This window comes from Lepisosteus oculatus, chromosome 3 (assembly GCF_040954835.1).
Source record: "Lepisosteus oculatus isolate fLepOcu1 chromosome 3, fLepOcu1.hap2, whole genome shotgun sequence".
Lineage (NCBI taxonomy): Eukaryota > Metazoa > Chordata > Actinopteri > Semionotiformes > Lepisosteidae > Lepisosteus > Lepisosteus oculatus.
Window position 1 is genome coordinate 19,528,493 of NC_090698.1, and position 20,001 is coordinate 19,548,493.

At 34.3% G+C, this 20,001-nt stretch overlaps 1 protein-coding gene across 13 annotated transcripts in view; it reads left to right on the top strand.

The window, feature by feature from the left end:
• mapk10 (mitogen-activated protein kinase 10) overlaps window positions 1-19,094 on the top strand; it is a 103,516-nt gene extending 84,422 nt beyond the window's left edge. For 8 of the 13 annotated variants that reach the window (XM_015340143.2, XM_015340152.2, XM_015340153.2 and 5 more), the window contains 4 exons: window positions 233-259; window positions 3,039-3,102; window positions 4,101-4,178; window positions 11,415-19,094. In XM_015340143.2, coding sequence (XP_015195629.1) covers window positions 233-259; window positions 3,039-3,102; window positions 4,101-4,178; window positions 11,415-11,557 — 312 coding nt within the window. In that variant the 3' untranslated portion in view covers window positions 11,558-19,094. Of the gene's footprint in view, window positions 1-232; window positions 260-3,038; window positions 3,103-4,100; window positions 4,208-9,081; window positions 9,204-11,409 lie in introns of all 13 variants that reach the window. The other 5 variants (XM_069186977.1, XM_069186978.1, XM_069186980.1 and 2 more) reach the window with 5 other exon arrangements.
• Window positions 19,095-20,001: the final 907 nt, after the last annotated feature.

Here is a 20,001-nt window from a genome sequence, read left to right on the forward strand (position 1 = left end):
GATTGCTGCTTGGTGTAAGTGGACATTTTTTATTTCTATAATACAGTATATTTTCACAATGTTTTTAGGTTTATTTATGGAAGAAAGTACGATTCCCGAGTTACGGCAGTACTTCAACTTTGTAATTGTCTTGGCCACCTCTGGATTTTGTCCAGAAACAAATAGCATTCCAAATTCCCTCAACCTGTCTATTCTTTTTCCTCTTTCTACTCTTATTTTCACGCTGATGAAGAACCGAGATCTCGTCCAAATATCCATGGTAAATAATATTTGACCTTAGAAAATGTTTTTAATGCTAGCTGTACAAACATGTAGCCAAAATTTTACAAGAGGGGCAAGTACTGTATTTTGCATAAAGATTTGTTTGTGTGCATGTGCGTGTGACGTTATCTGTAAGTGGAAGCAATGAACTACTCTTTTCAAACACTGCGAACTGGTAATGACCCCTTATCCTTGCTGAATTAAATGTAGTAGACTATTCTTATTCTGTTAAAATCAGACAGAGGCACTAAAATGCAAAAAAAATAGTTTTAATTTGACTTTATAATCTTTCACTTCCTTAATAGATAGAAAAAAATATAAATGTTTAATTCACTTTTGTGTGAAGAAGTAGTAATTTCACTACAACAGAGAACTAAGTCAGTGAAGTTATTTAAGTAATTTGGGAAACTGAAATGGTTGAAAACTTAAAGCCCTGATAGGTGTGATCCAGTGAAACTTGCTGTCCTTCCCATTCCTTTCCACAGCCTTGAAAGTGATTGCATAATCTAAATCTGTTTTACCTAGCTGTCCATCCAGCCTGCCTGCTGACTATTCTATTCCTTTACATACTAACATACTCAAATTCTGCCAATGGTTAACCTTAAAGTCAAGTAAAAAAACTTAAAGTACTGTTTCAGTTAAATTGCTGTCTTGGACTTAGTGCTCAGTAATTCTATCTTCCAGTGTGCAATCAACCCTTTTTTATTTTAATCTGTCTAGCTGTAACACCCAAGAAACAAATCATATCTGTTCTGTAATGTACTAGGGCATTGGGATACTATAAAATCAAAAAACATGTCATGTTACCTACTGTAGGTATGGAACGTTCTGTGTGATATTCCTTTGTGTGTAAATGTCAGAAGAATAGATGAGGAGAATACAGTTGCTCTGAAAGTAGCTTTTTGTTAATTCGGCCCTATTGAGAAATGCAGTTTAAAATGTTATAGGAGAATGATTTTCTAATGAAATGATTCATAGACGGCTTAATGATGCTGTTATAAGATCTAGAAGTGCCATGCATTATGTACTTTACAGGTCAATAAGTCCATGTTTCAGATGATGCCAAAGGTTATGTCTGATTGGATATATATTGGATATACAGTATATACATTCCTCTCTATATATGAATTCTGATTCTGACTTAATTGGACTCACAGATGAACTTGTGATTGGACAAGCAGTGTTTAAATGTCTGAGATCATATGGAGGACTGAAACATTTCATTGCCAGCAACTACTGCTGCACGCCGTATTGTTGTGCATTTGATAAATAAACTTTGATTTGATTTGATTTGATAAATCTACCATGCTATAGGTAGGGAAAAATAGATCCAAAAGAAAAACTTTAAGTGGGTGGCAGCTCCAACAAAAAGGCTTATCATCAGGTATTATTAAAAAGGAACATTCTAAGAAGCAGGGCTGCCTACCTGATTTGAGCCATTTTTTTTACATGAACAGGGGATGCCAGTATCTTATTCAGTACAACCCAAGACCCTGTGTCGTTACTTTTTCGAGCTTCCACAATATTAGCAGCATCTGATAAGTAGTATTTTCAGAAGTTGCTGAAGTGCACTTATGTCTAATCTTAGATAGATACAGTACTAATAACATATATACATACAGTACATGCAGGATATGGCCATAGCAAAAATACTGTATGGTTCAGAATTATTTAGCTATCAAAGTAATGGTGTTATGTAACTTGTCATCCATAATAGCCCACATCTTAAACTATAAAAACATAATTGGATGTTCTATAAATGCTGGAATTAATTTATTTTGATCTCTAGCAAACGTTCAGTAGGTCTTACTGTATAGTGTTATTTCTCACATCTATGGAAATCATGGTGGCCTTTGGTAAATATATAATTATTTGGCTCTGTTCAAGATAAAAATTGGAAAAAAAAACTGCTTTCTTCTTTTACTTCATTCTTTTTCATTGTAAAGAATAAAAGTAAGAAGAACCAAGGGAAGAGCCTTTTTCAGCAGCATTTGCTCCTTTTTTTTAACATTAGCAATGCTTGATACTACTCCTTTTCTAACCTTTTCATAATGTTTTCAAATTTCATTTGTTAACTTTTAACAGCATGAAGTTTCTTTATGAAATCAATGGATATTCGTGTTTTGGCAGTGTAAATTTGTGTACAAACATTAACATAAAACTTACATGGCCAATGCAGTATTTCCATTTTGTTGGACCTTACTAGGTTTTTATTTTTGCTTCTGTGTTCTGTGCTGCTTTGTTTATGCTTTGTCAAAATTTCCCATACTCTCGTTTTTTCTGCACTTTTCAACTCGATCAATACTTGCAAATGATTAAAGGTGCATCTTCATGGTTTGTCTCTACCAATGTATGCGAAATAGTTGGTTTCTTTTATATTCCGCTGTAAATCATTTGTAGTTTCTTACAAATTACAGTATATTACAGTTTATGAATGCATAATGAACATGTTGTGTTTAACATTGAAATATGCTTAATGCTGATTATATACAATATACACTGGTGAACATTTAGTGTCATTTTAAGTGCCTTCTACTTCAAGCATTATTTGGTTTCTTAGCTTTTTTTACTGATCTTATAAAGATATGTGCTTACTGTAAGCAAATTGACTTTTTTCAGTTTCATTTTTTAAAAATTGCTGTTTTTAACTTAACAGAAAGGATGTGCTAATTGAGAGACTGGAATGGGTAGAGCATGATACTGTAACTATATTTATTTAAAAATGATTAAAAACATTTACACCATTAATCCATTCGCTGTCTTTTTTTTCTCCTCAGCCCCCTCCACAAATCTATGATAAGCAGCTTGATGAAAGAGAACATACTATTGATGAATGGAAAGGTAAAACCCTGAAATCACTTCCAAGCCGGGAAGAAACATAGGTGTCTTTGATTACAAACTACACTTTTTAAACAGAACAAGAACATGAGGAAAATTCCATATGCCAGTGTTACTAACCACACTTTTATGACAAGAAATTGTGTTTTATGATGGGTAGTTTTTTTCTTTTTCTTTGAACATTAAAATGTAGTTGATGGAAGATCATTTTTCATTTGTCCAAAATAAGTTAAAATAGTTTATTTCTAGTTTTCTTAACTATTTCTTGATAAAGAGAAAAAATCAAACATTTCTTTTCTAATTAATAATATAAAAAAAAGATTAAATGAGACACATAATTGACTATTAAATAGATCTGTATGATTTGCTATCTGTGTCTGTATGCAAAAAATAAATCAAAAATTTAGAATATTGTCTACAATGTTGGCCACCATGGTTTAAAAAAGATTTGTGCTCTGGAATCCTTCCTGAAAACAATGACCAGGTACTGTACATACTCAGGTTCGAAGAAATGTCTTACTACTGTATGACAGGCTTAAATAACTTACTACTGTATATTTACAGCTGTTTTGAATAGAAAAGACTGCTTAGTGGCTTGATTAAAGTATTCAGACTTTTCATACTGTAGCTATTGAAAAATGTAACCCATTGGAATTTTTCACAACTAATAGGGAATACATAAATGGGGAAGGAGATTCAACACTGAGAACAGAAGGTACTATTTTATACAAGGTTTTGTAGGAGTCTGAAACAAGCTACAAGTCTATTTTTGAAGGTGATGCCATTAGTGCTTTCAAGAAACAGGTGGGCGAGATCTTTGGATCAATCAGCTACTAACAACAAAATGAACCAGATGGATCAAAAGGCCTGCTGTCATTGTAAACCATTTTATGTTCTTAACATTTTTAGTGAAGTTTGGCATTGATGATGCAACAGTAGAGTACAAGCAAATCTACAAGATAGCTTGTCACATTGATTGCAATGAAATCCTTTTTTTTCAGAGCTAATCTACAAAGAAGTAATGAACTTCGAGGAGAAAACTAAAAATGGTGTTGTGAAGGGACAGCCATCTCCTTCAGGTACTCTCAGTACATAACCTAATCTTTCTGTAAGTGAATTTAAAAAATAATTAGGTGTGCCTTTTACCAAAAAATTCCATTGTGTTTAGCTCATTTGTCATTGTCTATCATTGTGTTTAAATTCGCATACAGTGGACTTTACTATTGAAATATGGTATCTGAATAAATTCATGTGTGAATTTCATCTGGAGTGTAAAGCAGAATATCTTAACATAAAAAGTAACACATTATTGAGTACAAGGTTCTTATTTTTATATTTTTGCATTTCTTTATAAAGTGAATTTCGACAGTTATTGAGGAAAAAACATGCTCTCTTTCCATTTATAAAAGGTTGTAATCATAGAAAATGCATGCAGTCAGTCATTTACATTATATTGTATTTCCATATCTCTGTATGCTTACTGTGTCATGATATAAGGATGGAGCTTGTGGTCTGTTTTCTGTCAATTCTGTTAAAATCTGTTGAGGTTAATAGTTACATTTAGAGAATAACAGTATGCCATAAATTAAACATAATCCTTAGAAAGTGGTACTTTGTGGTATAGCACCAATGAACTTTATGCTTTGGAATTATGCATATTTATTGGTAAGTACAATGATTTCTTACATTTTCTGTGTTAAGTAACTTTTCACAGCTCTTATATCAAAGGATCTATTTTACAAATAACTACTATTAATACAGTAGCTCTTGATAGAAACTGTGCAACCTGATCTGCTTAATCAGTAATACATAAGGTGAGGTTTTTAATTGTCATGTTCTCAACTTTGAAAATACACTTTTCCCCAACTATTATCAGTGATAATATTAATTAAATCATGTTTACATTCCTTTGTCTCTGAAAATTAATCAATTCTGGGCCAGAATAATAAACTCTGAAACTGAGCTGATGAGTCTGCTTGGTGTATTAATAAACACCAGAGGGCAGTGCTTCACAATATTAGACTGTCTATGAAAAGAAACCTATCTGAGAATCCACAGGAAAACGAAAAGGCTAAGTATGATAATATAGTAGAATAATGTGCAATATATTCATCGGACTGCCTAATTACATGACTATGCAATGTGTTAATTGAGTATTTTTAGTGTCAGAAGTCATTTTACAGGTCTGAACGTTTCCAAATCTAAGGTATTACCAAAGCTGTTTGAAATGATCAAGTGCCACCATTATTGACTTTCCAAGATCAGATCTGAACACATGTTTTTTTTTTAATAGAACCTAATATCTGCTGTGGGTTAACAACAATAAGCTCATTATATTAATATATTAAATACCATATAACAATATATGAACAGATATATAATACATTATGAACAGAAATTACATCTATTAGAGCAAGTGAAGATGTCTAGTCAACATAAAACATTAAACACTTTTTGTATCATCTTTGTCATTATTTTTCTAATAACATGATAAGTATTCTAAAAGCAGGAGCTGTACAGAGACGAATTTGCAATGGATTTTTCAGGAGTTAAGTGCCAATATATCAGTGTAACCTTGCTAATGTAATGGAAAATCTTTCAGCTCTCAAGCAGCACGTCGGACTGCCTTAGGGTATGTTAAGGAAAATGGGAAATTTTATTTCTATGTTATTTATCACATTTTGAAGTCTTCTAAGTGAGATGTGAACAAAATATTTTTCCTATATTATTGTGCATTAATTAAATTGATTAAATTGATACAATAACTAAATTTAAAATATGTTTTTATATTTATCTAGTTTTACTCAAATATCAACAACTGAATTACAGGAAAGCCCATATAAAGATAATAAAAGGAAGAATTAATATTACTCTGCTAAAGGAACACACAAACCACTGCAGCTGTACAATATATTGATATTAAAAATAATCCTGATGCATTTTTTGCATCTCTCAGGTTTAATGTACTGTAGGGGTATTAAAAAATACAATACAGATGGCTTCCTCTAACATTTCCTCTAACATTTTTTAAAAAGACTTCATTAATAAATGGTTCACTGGCATTTACAAGTCTTTTGTCTTGCCTGTCAGATCAGGGCTGCTTGGTGGCGTCTTTTTGTTTGAATATAAACACTAACTGGTGCAGTAGTCGGTGATGTGCTCTCTATTATTGCCACCATTACAGTATGCATCTTTGGTATGGCCAGTCAGGCCATGAAAGTTAAGTAAATCTATCTGGAATGATCACCAGTAAAATAGAAAGCACTATTGTAACACCTAATAATACACACAGCATAATCATGCTGACCTACAGTATGGTTTGATACATCTTAACCATATGGCATTCAGAACAGAACTAAGCAAAAACCTTTCCTCTGCTCTTTTAAAAAGACTTCAGACTCCTCCCAGGAGGCTGATTGAGTGATTGTCCAAAGTAAGAGAACAAGGCATGTAGCCACATTCCCATGCTGTTCAGTCCCTTGACCTCCCTTCCCCCCAGCCTAATCAAGTTATCAGTCACTACCAGTCACAATGTGTTGTAAGCAAATGATTCAATGCCTAGTGTTTTCTACTATTCTAAAAACTGATTTTTATTAATATACCTTAATTTTGGTGAGAAAAAACCAAATTTGCCACTTGTATGATTTGTATGATTTACAGTACATCAGATCAGAATCTTTACAAACCTGTGCACAAAAAGTACTAATTAGCAGCTAATATGACATGTTGCAGTAGCCATTCCAAAACATTTACCAATCAAATCTAATGAGCTCAATTGCACCTGTTCCTCATCACTGACGTAGTTTGTCCTTCCCTACACATCCATGAAGTCTAAAAGACTACATATGGACTACAAAATGTAGTTTTTTTTTAGGATTTACTGTTAGATTAAAATAAAATGGACAAAATGTAATGTATAAATTAATATAAATATAGACATTACAATATATAGCATATTTTATATACAGTAATACTGTATGTATTTTACTTTTATACATCATGTTCATAAGTCTTTCCCAATAGCTGAGACTGTAAGCATGTCCAGTAAGTGCAGAATGTAAGAATTCTTGCTGTAATACAGCCAAGAAACAACCAGTGCCACATCTTCTTTATTTGAAGCTTTACACTTTGATAAACAAGCACATCATTAGAAACTGAAAAGAGCTTTTATCTACTGTATAAACTTTAGATAAAGGGGCATATTGTAGATGTGCAGCTGTTTATCTTGTTTTATTGTAATACAAAAAGTACGATTTGAAGAAACTGTACAGTATTAAGCTTTAGTTATTGTTTTCTTTAATGTTTTACCTTCCACATCTGTTTAACATATTTTCCTTCTCTTGTCTCTGAATGGAAGAAGGCCTTAGTTGTGTGATGTAATATACAGTAGTTGAACAAACTCGAGTTCTTGCTGTTTTTCTGTCTCCAGTATAATTTTGGTTGCATTCAATGAGTTTTGCTGTTTGCAGGGCCTTAAGGGCTTCTTTAACTCTTTTGTGCTTTCATGCTTACCATCGAGAAGAGATTTGCCTTTACATACCATATAAGTAAATAAAGTGAAGATATATGGAGTGCCTACAAGCCGATAGGGAATGCTGAGTGTTCATGCTGAATCTGGGGCTCTCTTGTGTTTTGAAAATCGGATATGTGATTTTCCCTGTTGCATACCACTGTCCTGTTTATGGCTGTAGATGATGACTAAACCTTTTTGAAGAGGTTTTATTGCATTCTTGAAAGTATTTTCTTGTCTGTCTGCTGAGTGGGCTATATTAGATTGTAGCTGCAGGGACTGTGTGGCACAGCTACAAGAGTGCTGTCTTCTAGGCCTCACAGGTCTGGTTCTTTGCTAGAATGAGTGTGTCCACAGCAACACAAAAAAAATACTTCAGTTGTTGTATCCAAATCATATAAACCACCTTAATTCAATTGGTCACGTAATGAACCTGCTATGTAGGGTGGCTGCTGGTAAAGGATGGCTGCAAGGTGTCACTCAGGTGGGTATTGCATTTTAGGTGTAGATAAAGTCATTCTTCTCCTATACTGTATGTGAAGGTACTTTGAGTTCCTTTGCGATGAGAAGGGCTATACAAATCTTACAGTTTGAACTGTTAAGTGTAATTAATTATTAAGAGGACATCTTGGCACCGCATTGTTGTTCAATAGCAGATTTCATTTTAATACAAGTTGGAAGTTTACTTCAACTCATTCAGCTTGGTTCAACTTGGAAGAGTTTTTTTTTTTGTAAGATTATAATGCTAACAGGGCACATTTCCCCTCTGCAGCTAGACCTTGCAAAATGACTGCCCTGAGGAAAGAGCTATAATTTGAAGGACAGAAATGAAGGTTCCTTGCACGGCTCATTTTCATTTTCAATTTAGAGGTTTGAGTGGTGTTATTTTTCATTGCCTTATTATTTTGTTCTCATTTCCCTCCACATAGTTTGCCAGGTTGTGATACACAGTGAGGTGTAAAATCCTCTATTAATATTTTATACATTAAAAATCATTAATACATAACAATGTATGAACTGCCTTATTTATCATATATGAAGTTTTATTATTCTGTGTTGAATATTAACTTTTTATGTTTGTGGCTAATTACTCTTAAACAGCTTTGACCAAAATTTGGTCAGAACCCTCTGGTAATGTGCACAGATGTTTTTAAGAATGTACATGTATCTGCCAGACAAAAATTCCTAAAATAAATTGTTCAGAAGTTTCTGGTCATGACACTACTGCGTATTTTCCAGATATTTTCATAGCTTTGCCTTTGAAGAACACCAGGACAGTCGAGAGACCAGACCCAACTAAAAGGGAATATAAATTTCTGATAGCTACTCTTTATAGCTTATCATATCTGTCATGTAGAATTGTTATGTCGATAGACAGCTTAAAGAAGCATAGATTTAAGAAAAGGCCCGAAGATAGACCTCCCACATGTTTGTTTAGGTTTTAGAACTCATTTGACCTCACATAATAACAGGTTGCCAGCCCCTGCCGATGACAGTTGGGACAATGAAATCAGAGGAAATACTTCCCCCAACTCGCCTACTTATGAGGACAGCTAAAGAGCCTGAGTAACCTTCAACAAAAGGATTGAGCAACGTAAGGAATTGTGGGTGTGATAGTCTTTTAAAGCATTTGTAGGATTAGTATATCATTCTCCCTCATTTACAGGCTGTTTTCTAACCCAAACCTTTGTTCTAATCTAACCTACAGGTAAATATTTTTACCTACAGTAGTTCTCAGTTGTCCAGGTTTTAAACCATTTAATCCTTGCTTAGCTTTAGTATACAGTTCTGCAAATGGCCAGGGCACTTTCCTTGCTTTGCATCTTTAAATCCACCTCCATTTATTCATTTTCTGTGTAGTCTTCAAAGAAGTCTCAAGGTGCTTCCTGCAGTTCACAAGACATCTTTGAAGATGTTTTGCAATTAATTTTAGCAAAAACTTTTAATGGTCATCTTTGTGAGTTGTTTTTGTATGCTTATCTGGGAATTCCTCTCTTTCGTGTACTTTGAATGAGTTAAAATGAGTGTCCTGCAATTATAAATAATAAAGTAAATTGTAAGTAATGAAAATTAAACATCATCATCCAAGTTCTTTTTCCTGTATTATTTCCATTGTTTTTAGATGTACAACTTGTTTGTACAACTGAGCAAGTTATGGTAAGGGGGGTAAATATACAGTACGTCAACAATTCATCATTGCTACAAAAAAATGAATGTTTATACCATGGCACATGGATGTTGTAGGTTTTACAGACTGAAATACAACGTTTTATTCTATATAATAAAAACTATTCTGTTCTGTCACTTTCTCTTTAGATTGTTATCCAGCATACACCATTTAAATGGGTGTTTTCTCTGTGAAAACAATAAATACCAATTTAAATGGTGTACACTGGATAGAAATGTGCTCTTATGCTAAATTTATGTTCACATTCTTTTGTGGGTTATATATTTTAAATAATAGAAAGGGGTAGCATGCAGGAATTTTGGAGTGCATAGTCTTTTGTAAGCATTAAGAAGTTAAAAATATATAGTGAGGAGCATTAAAAATGCAACAAATGCCATTGGATATAGCACTCATTTATTACAAATCTAATGACTCACAGTATAGTATTCAGATCCATTTATTCAATGGTCATGTGAAGCATGACAATATTAATTATTTCCTAGAAGTTTGCACATTCTAAGGATTCTAAGCAGAAAAAACGAAATATGAAAAAGGATGGCATGGTGGTATAATGGTTAGCATTACTGCCTATTGGCACCGGGGCGTTCAATTCCTGGGTAGCTACCTGTGTGGCATTTATATGTTCTCCCTGTGCTTCTGTACTGTAGGTTACTGTTGGGTGTTCTGTTTTTTCTCCCACAGTCCAAAGACAAACTTGTAGGTTAATTGGCTTCTACTGTAGGAATATTGTCGCTGGTACAGTATGTGTGTTTTATCTGTGAATGTCCTGTGATGGACTGGTGTCCCATCCAGGGTGCAGCCTGAATATGCGCCCTTTGTTTGCCAGGATAGTTTCTGGTTAGAAAATGGGTGGATATATATGAAAAAATGTTAGCAAAATTATGAATGCCCATAATGATCAAAACTACGTACTGTAGCTGTACCATATACAGTATACACATGCTCATGTCTCCACCTAGTGGCTTAAGAGAGATTTTGAAACTGTCACATATCTAAACCTTCTCTTCAAGCTGAGCCAAAGGTTTATTAACCTATCATTGACCTTGTTACAGTCTATAGATGCTTTTTCAACTTTGTGTAAAATACTAAAAAATATTTTTAATTGTGTTATTTTTGCCTGTATGGCCCCTTATTACAGCTAACGCGCTTGCTTGTGTCAGCAAAATGAATTAATGACCGGAAAACAGAATTCTAGCTTAAATAAAAATGGAGAAAGATGCTTTGGTATACCTTTTGTACAACCAGAAACATTAAAACAGAGACTAACCTAATTTAACCCATGCTCTTCCCTTTTTACCACACTAAATTTGTAAGAACGTTTTTTTAAGAACTGAGGTAAATCAGTGTACTGGCATCCAAGAAATAGTCATTAAACAATGGTGAAAACATGGACATTGAACACAAAGCAAAATCAGCTTGAAATGTAAAATAAGCTATGGTTGAAGTGCAAAATATATCATGTAAACCATCATTGAATATCTCACAAGATGCTTACCAACACCTCCATCCTTAACTTGCATTCTCTCATGTCTAACACCCTAAAGCTTTAAACCTTTTATTAAGCAATTGGTTTTTTTTTTAGTTTTAATCCCATTGCTGTTGATTTTCTTAGCACAGGTGCAGCCGTGAACAGTAGTGAGAGCCTCCCTCCATCCTCCTCAGTCAACGACATCTCCTCCATGTCCACTGACCAGACTCTGGCCTCTGACACAGATAGCAGCCTGGAAACCTCTGCAGGACCCCTCGGTTGTTGCAGGTGACTAGCCGCCTGCCTGCGTAACCCGATGTTCTTCAGAAGGTGAAATGCTACAGAACACGAAAAAAAAATAACAGATCAGCCTGCGTCTTCATTATAAAATAAAAAAAAATAAGAGAGTGGGAAAAAAATAACAATTTCATGCAGAAATGTATATTTATTAACGTCTAGTTGCTTTGCTTATAACCTCCTTCATATGGCATTGAAAAAGTAAAAATAGCAAAAAAAAAAGCTTAGACGGGCATCTGTAAAGTGTAAATTACTGGCTGAATACCAACAACCCTGCAAGCTTCTGTACTGATATGGCAAGGTGGGCCCCTTCTTTTGTGATTATTACAAACCTCTATAGCCCCAATGTCAGTTACTATTTATTACATTACTAAAACTAGATGTTTTGCCAGCTCCAATAACGAATTAACCCTTCTGAAATTAACATACTCATGCACTGTATGAGACTACACTGGGGAAGGCTTGTACAGCATCCCTTTGTACATATGTAATTCTGTACAGCTGATATGTAGAACAAGTGGGACTATTGGCCAGTATTGGATTAGCTGCAGACCTTGCCATATCATATCTTTGACCTTAGTTGCCCTTGCCTGTAGTCCTGCATGATTAAAATTTTAATAATATGATAAATACGTATGAAGATTTTGTTTATAAACCATGTAAGTGAAATTTGGCCAGGTCAAGAACACGAGAGTTTTGGCAACAGTTGTACCTGAGTTGCAGGGGCGAAGGTGAATTACTGTCATATAAAGAGCTCAAAAATTTATTTCCTAGCTGTTTGTGTTATATAAATCTGTTGCATTACAGTGCTGTCCTGGTTGTCACACATTTTATGCACGTCATAAGGTCCTAATGAAGTACATTCATAACACTGAAGGTTACTTTAGTTGTGTCTGTGTAACTGGGGCAACAAGTTACATTCGCCTTATATAAGTGCGGAGAATACAGAAATGAAGAAGAAATGAACTTAGGAGTATTTACCTCATCACAGTTTTTAGTTGTTGCTAAGGTTGTAAAATACAGGCTGCAATCCTTTTTACTGTGCACTGATTTTTATTATTTTAATTTTGTTTTTATGAATGTTTCGTTACTTAGAAAGGGAAGCAAAGATACAGTGAACTACCTAGTACCAGAAATCTGGATTGCCTAATGTTTTTTTTTAAATAAACTCTAAAATTGGCAAGTGCCTTTAAACATGTAGACGTTTGTAACCTAAAAGAAATCACCAAAAATCACCACTGGTTAATTAAGATAAAGTGAAACGGCAATATATCTTATTGAATCTATTATTCTTCCGGATAACAAATATTATCAATAATATGTAATTCATCCGGAAAGCCTTGGAAGACAGTATGTCTGATCCTCAGTGAGGTTATGTTTGGTTGTAAACTCTAAGTTTTACATCTCTGTATGATTTCAAACATCAAGGAATAAGTCTTTTTTTTTCCATGTCAAACTATGTATTGTCTGTTGTCTTGTGATTGCCTGCCCCATTTACCCTCGCACACAAAACCCTTGGTTGTTTTCAGATGATTGCATTTATTCAGGGTGGCACAGTGGCTAGCATTGCTTTCTTACAACACTGGGGCCCTGGGTTCAATTCCTGGGGACCTGGGGTGCTATCTGTGTGGAACATGTTCATGTGGGTTTCCTCCCACTGCCCTGATTTCCTCCCAGTGTCCAAAGACATACTGGTAGGTTAATTTGCTTCTGTAAAACTGATGTGAGTTTGTGTATACGGTATGTGCCCTGAAATGGCATCCCATCCAGAGTATATCCTGCCTTGTGCCTGTTGCTTGCCTGGTTAGACTGCTGTCTCCCCCTATGATCCTGTACTGGATAAAGCAGTTTAGAAAATGGATGGATGCATTTTTTCATGATCAAAATGTTACACCTTTCTGAATTTAAAGGAATTATCATACACAGTCCTGTATGTAATAATTCATAAAACAGTAATAGATGAGGTAATTTACTTAGTAATTTACTATTTACTCATATGTCTTTCATGCACACCAGTTAATATAATGTTGTTAAAATAAGGCATGTTTATTTATTATTAGCATTAATTGCACAGTGTATCATTCCATGAAATTTTTTAACATTACCATTATTGTTACCCTTATTAAGCCAGAAGAAATGCATGCATTAAGAAATAAAAAAGCTCACAGAGTTCAAAGAAAACAGTATGTATACTTTGTCATAGACATGGATGCAAACAAATGAGATTCAGGCAACGCCCATGACTTCATGTGTTCTTTGGGTTGAAGCTGTTTGGTTACATGTCGGAGAACTAGTCAAGTAGTAGACCTCTGTATGCAGTGAGTCTGTATGCTGATGGAGGGATATAAGACATTGAATGCTGGAAAAGAACCATCAATGCCTCTTTTCATACAGGGTGACATCAGTGCCACCAGTTAGGGATGGCCTTCTCTTTTCATTGTTCAGTTTCTAAGCTACTTTACTTGTCTTAGGTTCCAGTGCAGCAAAGTGTTTAATAAATTACTAGTGCTTTGTCCAAAACATCTTACATATACAGTATATGTATACCTGGGTTACTAAAGCAAGCTGAGTGAAGCACCTTGCTCATGGGTATAACCCAAGACCCATGACCTTCCATTTAATAAGTCTGTCTTACTCATTAGGTTTTCAAGTACCTAATTGGTCCGACAATCTCATCCCTCTGTGCTAGAAAGACCATATACTGCATCCAATTCTCACTTTTGTCAGACTGCTATGCTTTTGTGAACTTTTTTATTTGTGTGTTTCATTCACTACTTTGGAAGTGCAGGCTAATTGTTAATATTGTTTCGATTTGAGACTCTAGAGTTTAAAGGCTATAACCTGTCCTGGATTTAGCTTTAAGCTTTTGAATACTTTCAAAGAGTGATTGGCTGAACTTTAGGCAGGTGGTGATGTAAAAAAATTCCTAAAGTCCAGCAGGACTGCTACTCTTGAGAATTGGTGTTTTACACTGTTGGCCTAGATAACGAAGGCTTGTGAATTTGTCACATTTACCCCATTCAGTTACAGGGCACACCAGTAAATGATGACCCATTCTAGATTGATGTGTGTCTGGATGATCTAACATTCCCAGCTCTCCTGTAGGTTGCATTAACCTAGCTTTTCTGACATTTACTGTACACAAGTCAGTCCAGATCTAATTATATAAAATTAGTTTTGGCACATTCTGTGCCTCTTACTATTTAAACTGTTTGTAACCCTTTTTTCAGACACATCATTCAATATCATAAAAAGTTATTCATCACCTGATCTGAATTGCCATTTTGGAAGAATATCAGCCCCAAACATTGGCTTGAACTTTAAGTTAAGTTAACTTTCCAAGTAATATTCTCTTATTGATATGATACTGAGACTTTGCACTCCCTTAAAAGAGTAGCTGTGAGATGGAGGCATTTCCAGAATTATAAAGTATTCAAAACTAAACTTCAGAGTTTTAACAGTACATAATAATTCAGAATCAAAATACAAGAGGCCAAACTGTCTGTATAGAATGAGCTAAATGAATGTGGTCATTTCTTTATTTTTTTCAGTATGAACTGACAATCAAATGTGTATAGATAGACCAGTAACAAGTGGAAAAAAAGAACCTTTGAAAGTTAAGATTTCACCCAAAGAGAAAAATCACCTTTTCGTATATTTTACTTAGCCGTTAATCATGTCATATGACACTGGAGCTGGACTCCAGCGTAGTACAATATGTGACACAGTGATGATATGTAGTTGCAAAGCTAAACTTGCAGAAGAATCTTGTGAAAGTGCTCTAAGGAAAAAAAGAGCATTCATTACCAGTACCATACAATTTCACTACAGGTGGTTACATTGAAAGTGCTGAGTTTTGGTATGGATTGTCTCCCAAGTGTGGATTGATTTTCTGTGAACAAGTTTACAAATGGCCTCTGTATAATCTTACAAGGTAATTAATAAGGAGCCTGTGCCCTGTAACTGAATTCTTCAAGTGGTATCCTATCTTGCCTTTCGAAATCTATTACATTACAAATATTCATTGAAGGAATCTGCAGTTAAGACATATTTTCATTGGTGCAATGAAACAAGATTTGAATTAGACCTTTGGTAAAAATAAAAAAACACTTTTTAATCTTTAATAGATATTTTAGAGAGCATTAGTTTTAGGACATAATTTATTGTATTAAATGCATGAAGTTGCATTGAATGGTTTCTTGAGCTCACATGAATCTAAATCTACAAAAAACATAATCTTTGATTCAGAGATTGAGGATGGCTACAGTTCAGGGCTACAGTTCAGGAGGAAAGTGCTCATTACAACATTATTTTGCTGATCAGAACAGCTTTCTGTGATTTATTTTTGGTAAAATTTATGATTTCTAACATAAATTGGGGTAAAGCTCTTGTTTGATAATAATCTATCTAATATAGATTGCCCATTTATGATGATAATGGATGTTAGGTGCACAGAATAAGTTGTAAAATAAAACAATATTTTAGTTTAAAGACTTTCTTTTATCATTTTTTACATTAACTGTTCAATTCTTCTGATCCCTTAAAAATTTACAACAATTAACAATTATTTTAATCTGTTAAAAAAGAATAGCATTGTTCTAATACATTAAAGCTATTTACACTATTTTGGGATATTAAACATTTAGAATAAGCAAGCATTATTTTTTTTTGCTTATGTAGTAGTGTGAGTGCATCAAAAAGGCAATGGACTACATTTCCTGGATTTGTTTAAACCGATGACAAGGTCATGCTAATTTCAAGATTAAAACCATTTAATACAGAAAACATTTTAAAGTTGTGGAGTTAAGTACATAAGATCCCCTGGCATTGTCGGACACAATCAATAGGGATCATGGTTGACTTCATAAAGCCAACTTCTGTTTCCCTACTGTTATTTATCCATGTCTGAGAAATGAATACTGAGAATAAAGAAGCTTTATTACTTTTAATTTTTGAGTTACAGGAAATCTTACATAGCTCTATACGGACGTTTATGAAATTAATGTTGTTTTTTCACTAACTTCATTAAAAGGTAGCTGAGCTGATAGTTAGGTCAGATCTTCTTAGAAGCTTGGTTCAGAAATCTACAGTAGTTTTACAGCAGGCAAATTTCAACATTTCAAGCATCAGTGATGCTTAATCCTGGTTGATAGAGAAATTTGTCTTTCCCTTACATTTTCAACTTAACATTTATTTGTATAATGTTAAAAACTGTATATCAAGCAAATCACATCTAATAATAGCTGTTACAGGAAATGCCATAACTCAATAAAAAAAAAATTCTCCAGTGTTTAGGAATGAGACAGAGTCTGTGCTCACATGAATTACCCATCTCACATATAGATCACGACACCTCGCAGTATGACCCCTTTTCCCATTGTATGCTTTTGTGGAACGGTGAAAGGGCTGTTGAAGAAAAATGATACTTGTTAGACTTTTCTTTGTAGTAGATAGAGCTGTTCAGATAGACCCCGTGTGCCAAGTGTGCTGTTTATGTTGTCTGTTTTATGTCCACATTCCATAGGCTAGCAAATCAGTCTTTGGACATTCATTGTTTTTCAGTGAGCTCCAAACTTGACAGTCTAGCAATCATTTTGCATGGACAATGCTCCCAAAACGTAACTTTAGATAGACCTACATTTAAACAGAAATGTCACATTAAATATATATTTCAGCTGTACCTTATACCTTTTGCCAAATAACCTGATGAATTTGTTTTACATGAATAGCCAATGTACGATTCTTGGGAACAGAACACTAAGGTTCACTGGTAAATTAACTGGAGCTGGCAAACAATTCCGATTGGACTGGAAGAATTCTTTACAAAATTGATGGCGTTCATCCTCCATTAATGAAAGACAGTGATTATTGTACCGCAGCTTTGTTGTAATTGAACCACAATGGTCTGTTACTAAGAAAACTAATGTGCTGCTGTATTATTGTATTTGCTTTAAAGAGGAGCTACTACATCCACACGATTCACAGGTCACAAGTGTCAACTTTGTATTACTTTTGTCATTTTTAATGACTAGTCTGGTTTGCCATTATTCATCCTCAGAATTGCAGTCTTGTATTAGTGAAGCTGTAGGGTTTTTCTGTTTTTAGGGGAATCCCCGACTGCCAATAAAAATACATTTTTCAAGCTTTTCAAATAATTTCCCATTGCCATGGAGGTATTTGGTTTTATAGCATAAATTAAAACTTGTTAAAACAATGTTCTTCAAGAGACAGCCCGTTCAGAACACATTGTATCCACGTGTACTGTGACAGCTATTTGTTTGGTCTGACACTTTTCTTTTTGTCCTCTGGGAAAGCATCTTTGTGGCATACAGTACATGGTGCTACTCTAGATTGTTTCACTTTAATTACTTCCTAAAGTTAAACACCTCTGAAACAAAATTTGATGATTTTTGTTTTTGGTACATTAATTGAAAAAACCCATCTTCTTTTTTCATTGTCAAAATGTTCGCTTCAGAAGGTGATTGGAGCTTGACATTTTTATGCTTTGTTATGTCATTACGTTTGTGGTAGTGATGTAGCTTTTATACAAGAACATTTTCTATATATTTTCTTTATAGTGTCAGTTTTATTTCACAGTTTGATAATAAACATGCTGTTCAAGCAGGAAAACATCTAAATGTTGTGGCTTTATTTAAACTCTTGACTACTACAGTATAAAATCTCATTCTCCCATCCCCACACCTACTGTAGGATACCTTTCATCTTAAGATTAGACAGACTTTCACAATTAACTCACAAAATTGTGAACATCATCCCTCAGTATATCTACTTAAGGCACAAAACAAGTTTTAAGCTTTTTTAAGTATATTACCTCAGTTCATATTACCATAGTTGGACAGCTCTAGTATGCAAAACAGTACTTTGCTTAAATAATCAAGCTCTGTCTTTAGCATTGTTTTATTGGGGAAAAAAGCTACGCAGTGCATTTTATATCTCATTAGGCCTCCCTTTGCTAACCCTACTGTATGTACATCAGCACTTTTCTTTACCAAATTTCATTACTTTTATAGATGAGGCAGAGTCATCTTACTAAAAAGACAGCAATACTGGCAGTGATCTAAATGGTCGAGATTCATTTTTATTATCCTCCAAGAAACATTACAGTGCAATAAACAATTGTCTACTGTGGTAGGAGTGAGGGTGGCTGCTTTTCTGACATTTGAAATTAAGTATTTAGAATCTTGTGTCAAGTCTAATTCAAAAGACATTGAAAAATAAATCAGGTGGTGTTTTTTTTTCTTTCTATTCTGTTTTTTCTCCCTACTGTTAGTGAACCATTTTGTTAAGACGTAAGACTGATTTTCTGTATGTGGTTCCTACAGCAGTGCTTTGTAAGTATGCCAGTTTTTCAAACTCCAGCTCCAGGGTAGCGTTTGAATTTAAATTTGAAAAAAAATGAAATGGTTAAAAAAACAACAAAAAATGTAGAAGCACTCAACATTTTAAAGGTACTGTGTATGTAAAAATAAATATATGTATGTGACTGAAAATAAAAACTTTGAACTTGGAAATGGATGTGTTCTTTTTTTTAACAAATTTATTTTTTATACATTTCTGTCCTTTTCTTCATATCCAGATGCCTTCATATTTCTTGCACTCGCACTCACCAGATTGATACATTCACTTGATCTGCAATGTTGTCCTTTTGGTAGGATGAAAATGTATTTATTGCCTTGTTTCTTTATTAACTGCTTGTGATTTTGCTTCTTTCACCACATCTGTAGTCATTGGAACATTTTATTTTGCCCCCTCCATCTCCCCCTGTGCAAACACACACATAATCCAGGTTGCTATGTATCGAGTGAAGATTACTTTCTAGAACCTTCTTGAAGATCACAGAAAGAAAAGAAAAATACTGTAGCACTGGAGACAGGGCTTTACCACAGCATTACAGAGCTGTCTCTAAATACTGTGTGTGTACTCCCATTTCGATGGTGATTTGTCTATGTAACCATAATCTTCACAGTTCTCTAGCTATGTTTTATATTCACATAAAACGTACTTTTAAAAATTCCCCATAACTTAATTAAGTTTATAACGTTTCTTGGGAGTTTTACTTTCTAGAAGGCACCTCCAGGAAAGTGGTGTAAAGCCCACCTATGTCAAACTGGAGTCTTCTGACAGTTATGATTATAGATGGGTAACAAAGAGGACTAAAGCAAACACTAAAATTAATGGTTAGGCAGCTTCAATCATTTATTAGGTGTCAAGGCAAAAGAGCTGAAATGTTACTCCTTGGCAGAGAAGGAAATAAACAATGTACGTGAGAGTCACATTTAGCCTCTATCCATATTTGTCTGTTTGGCAACAAAGCTGAAACTTCATTGTATTCCCTTCAGCAGATGCTGGGATCTTTGCTCTGCAGTGCCATGCGATGTGTGGGTGTGGGTCCTATCTCATGTTGCTTTGATCCCTTTC